The 4,390-nt window shown below is 40.0% G+C and overlaps 1 protein-coding gene across 2 annotated transcripts in view; it reads right to left on the bottom strand.

Moving 5' to 3' along the window:
- The window catches only part of golph3b (golgi phosphoprotein 3b), a 7,181-nt gene extending 3,422 nt beyond the window's left edge, over positions 1 to 3,759 (bottom strand). The window contains exons 1-4 of one of the 2 annotated variants that reach the window (XM_016518821.1): positions 3,665 to 3,759; positions 3,317 to 3,536; positions 2,695 to 2,826; positions 2,502 to 2,616 (exon numbers count right to left, since the gene is read on the bottom strand). In XM_016518821.1, the coding sequence (XP_016374307.1) occupies positions 2,502 to 2,616; positions 2,695 to 2,826; positions 3,317 to 3,523 (454 nt within the window). In that variant the 5' untranslated portion in view covers positions 3,524 to 3,536; positions 3,665 to 3,759. Of the gene's footprint in view, positions 1 to 2,501; positions 2,617 to 2,694; positions 2,827 to 3,316 lie in introns of both variants that reach the window. The other variant, XM_016518820.1, reaches the window with a different exon arrangement.
- Between the last annotated feature and the right edge of the window lie 631 nt (positions 3,760 to 4,390).

The raw sequence follows: 4,390 nt of genomic DNA, 5'->3' as shown, positions 1-4,390 counted from the left end.
CTGCCATCAGCTCCCGCTTCTCACACACACGAGCGCGACTTTAGCACTAGATTTAGCAACTTTCAGACCCTTTTAGCGGCTTTTTTTCCATATAATATTCATACTGACAAACCTAGCGACTTTTTGGAAGATTTTGCCAGTGCTGTCCCGCGAACGCGAGGTCTGACTTTCCCGGAGAAGTGTCACCTCTCTCTGCGTGTGTTCTGTGCAGTGAGCGGCAGAGAAGCACCGCATTCCGTCAATAAATGAGTACAAAACAGCGTTTCTAAATATGAGCGTAGTTCGTCTGTTAATATCACATGCACTTTTTTGTTTGTTGTTTTTTTTTGTTTGTTACTCAGATGCAGGCAGTGCGCTGCATGAGACAAAAAAGTAATATAGCCAAAACAACCGCATAGCCGCCGCTCTTTAGTGTAGATGCATGTTGATTTTATCAGACGATGCCGCGATTATAAATGAGAGTGACTCCTGGTTAACATGTATTAAAAGGGGTCGTGTTTAGTCACTATTTAGTGTGGTATTTTTTGACAATATTCACTCATTATGACAGTAAAATAGGGCATTCTAAGTCAATATACTGCAGTATTTCCTCTCTCAATCAGGAGAAAATATGGTTAACCCTCGGTCATGCATGAAAAAAAAAATACCGACTTGTACCGTGAAACCGGTATCATTTTGAAAAATACCGTGATATAAATTTTTGGTCATACCGCCCAGCACTAGTTTATACCCAAACTTTAAACTTTTATCCCAGTTATTTAAATGTCTGTAACACAGAAATAATGATGTGTGGTTGAAAAGACTGAAGTTTGAAGTTTGTGTTGCTCTTTCTGGATCAGCAGCAGCATGAATGATTCATTAACATGGCAGCGACAAAACGTGCTTCTCATGCTCCACTGACACTCGCGATGTGAAACAGTCGTAAAAGACATAGCTGAATCGTTGTCATTCAGGAATAAGACTGCGTGGGTTTTTGAATCGAGTTTGCGATCTTTAAACGATTGTATGAGCCTGTGAGTTATTGTTTCACATTATTTGTTTATGCATTTATATGTATTATATATTGTATAATGTTTATTGTTTTCCCCTAATAAGATAATGAGGTGGGCTGCACCCATGAGATCTGTGTTTTAGTCAGGCAGTGATGAGGTAGGGGTGTGGCCTATGGGGAAAGGAACACAGTTTTGAGAACGTGTTTGGGAGCGGTGTTAATCTCCGTTTTCATTTTTGATGTCGTATGATTGTTATTCCAATAAATAATGAAGTGAACGGAACATCCCCGCACAAGGAAGGTCATTACAACGATTAATCGTGCAGCTCTAATGTAAACACTGCAAATTGTTTCACGAGGATATCGTCACGTTCTCGCGAGACCAGTCGGATCTCCAGACACATATCGGATCTCGCGAGATCTCGTGCCACAAGATCTCGTCACATCCCAAGTGAATGATGTATATATTCTTATTTCTATTGATATAGTCAACAACTTTAAATGAATGGTTTCATATTTCTCCATTGTTTTTATATTTGATTATGTAGGGGAAGTCGTGGCCCAATGGTTAGAGAGTCGGACTCGTAACCCAAAGGTTGTGGGTTCGAGTCTCGTACCGGCAGGGATTGTAGGTGGGGGGAGTGAATGTACAGCGCTCTCTCCCACCTTCAATACCACGACTGAGGTGTCCTTGAGCAAGGCACCGAACCCCCAACTGCTCCCCGGGCGCCGCAGCATAAATGGCTGCCCACTGCTCTGGGTGTGTGTTCACGGTGTGTGTGTGTTCACTGCTGTGTGTGTGCACTTTGGATGGGTTAAATGCAGAGCACTAATTCCAAGTATGGGTCACCATACTTGGCCACATGTCACGTCACTTCACTTCACTTTTAATTTGCAGTTCTTCGTGGGATTTGTAGTTCTTTCCCTCACTAAAGCTGTTAAGGACACAGTCTTTTACCTTTGTCTTGTCAGCTTTTTAAATACTTTGCTTCCAATCAATGTTGGTAATGTGATTCACCTCGTAGCTGGTCGGTTCGGTTCATAGCTTATAAAGTTTGAAACACTTTTCTAAAACCCTAGAAGCTATTTATTGGATCAAAATTCTATTCCTCTCTAAAAAGCATCACATCCCAGAAGTAAAATGGGTTGTAAACAGTGTTTCATGTACTTAAAAAGAAAGTTTGTGCAAAAATTTAAGTTTTGTCATCGTTCACAAGTTACAAACCTTTGCAACGTCCTATATGACAAAAAGTTGATATTCTGAATGTTTCAAATGTTTTTGATCAAACAAAGAAAGTCAGTAGGGTGTAAAACAACACTGGACCCCAACGATTTTCATTGCATTAAAAGAAGATTGATACACTTTAAAAAAAATCATCTTTGTGTTTCACAGAAGAAAAACAGTCATACAGGGTTGGAAACTGTGAACTTTCCCAAATAAATAACTTGTCTTCTTGTACATATATGTTGTATCAAATATGTTCACATGTTGAATATGTTCACAACTCACCACTTAACAACTCAACCCAGCTCTGGACTGTCTCTGGAGGCTGAGTCTCTTTAACATGTTTCAATGCCTCGTCTAGCAACATGTCTCCAGTGGGGGCATCAGATTTACAAATCACCTGAAGAACAAACAGGTTTAAAGAGTACAGATAAAGTGTAAAGCATGTTAAAAACAAGCCCCCAAAAGTCACACACACCTTTCTGGTTAGAAGGCTTTTCCTCCTCATTCCAGATGCCTCCAGTTGCAGGCGTCCTCTTAAGGCAAGTTCAATAAGCATACACCCTCTCAGTCCAGACGATATGCAATCATTCCAGAATGATGTGTAACCCTGAGCAAGAAAAATGTCCACCAATTATTATTCTAAGAATAACATCAGCAGACATCATATAAGATATACTGCTATTATCATTAGCGTGGACATGGAAGAAATGACATGCTTGCATAATATAACAGCTGACCAAAACTTAAAGCCATTTATGTTCCTGACTGCATTAATTTGGTGACATTTTGAAGTTATTGGTCTAACCTTTACAAGCTATGTTGTTTTGCAACTTTAATATTGAGGGACGTTGTAAAGAGTTACAAAATTTACACCTATACAGCTCTAGAGACCTTCGCCTTTCAGCCATATTTTACTAAAAAAAAACACACACACACGACTGGGACCCTCATAGAAGGCTAAATGGTGAAGCTCTCCAGGACCAGCTGCTCTTAAGACACTTAATCTCTGTCGTATTACAGGATTTATCTAATTCTCCAGTTACTAGCCGCTTCCTGGCGACCATTTGACTAACAAAGCCACAGAAGTCACGTCAAACCTCTCTATCCTTCAGTCCGAGCAGCAGCACCTCTTCCATCAAAGTCAGCCGCGTTTCTTTAGCGTCTCCCTTGTCGTCGTCGTCCTCTTCTCCGTGGCGGGACTCGTACTCATCCTCTCCGGGGCTTTTCTCCTTATCCGCGGCGCTACGCGAGGCCTCGGTCCGTCTCTGCACCAGGCCCGAGTTTCTCTGCGTTAGGGAAGTCATTGTTTGCACAAACCTAAAAACACCACCGTGTTTAAGTCATTTAATTATACATCCGCCAGAGCCCGTAATGTCTGTATTCGCGCTGTTCCGCGCCCTTATAACTGTTTCATCAATATACTTTCTGTTGACGTGGATGTTTACCTGCATCCGGGACGTTGCCCCTCTTCCACTCTTATTTCCTTATACAATATGGCGGACAGTGATGACGCAATGACGCATGTAATGTGACGTCAACGTAAACGTTTGCACGTATCCTATTTCTGTGGGTGACAAATTTAGATTTATAGAGTGGATAGATCTGCTTAAAATATAGAGTGATAGAAATAAAGAGATCTCTATGAAAATGTTTTCTCTGTGTTAGGTTCAAAGTTTACTCTTCTAGGAACATTCTTTTCGTAGCAAAAACAAACAAACAAAACAACAACAAAAAAACCTTCCCAGAAACACTGCAGGGAGTTTTTTCATGAGAACCGAATGAAAATATATAACTTTCAAAATGTCCTCACAAAGGTGGCAATATCCAAATTCCTTGTCCTTGTGGGGACATTTTTTGGTTCCCATGAGGAAAACAGTTTATAAATCATACAAAATTAAGTTTTTTTTTGTTGTTGAAAATCTAAAATGCATAAAATGTTGTTTGAGCGGTGGGTTTATGCGTAGGGTTAGGGTAATGGGCTAGAAAATACAGTATAAAAAACCATTACATCGATGCAATGTTTCCATAAAACATGGAACTTGTGTGTGCGTGTGTGTAACAACCTAATGCATATTTATTTGATTTATTTGATTTTCACACATGTGATCAGATGTATGTCATAAATTCAACTTTATATCTGAAAATATATGTATATATAATGTGAAGAGCAT

Source organism: Sinocyclocheilus rhinocerous, unplaced genomic scaffold, assembly GCF_001515625.1.
Source record: "Sinocyclocheilus rhinocerous isolate Xijiao unplaced genomic scaffold, SAMN03320098_v1.1 scaffold688, whole genome shotgun sequence".
NCBI classification, from domain to species: Eukaryota; Metazoa; Chordata; class Actinopteri; order Cypriniformes; family Cyprinidae; genus Sinocyclocheilus; species Sinocyclocheilus rhinocerous.
The sequence above is the reverse complement of the archived record's forward strand: the minus strand, read 5'-3'. Positions and strand labels throughout refer to the sequence as shown.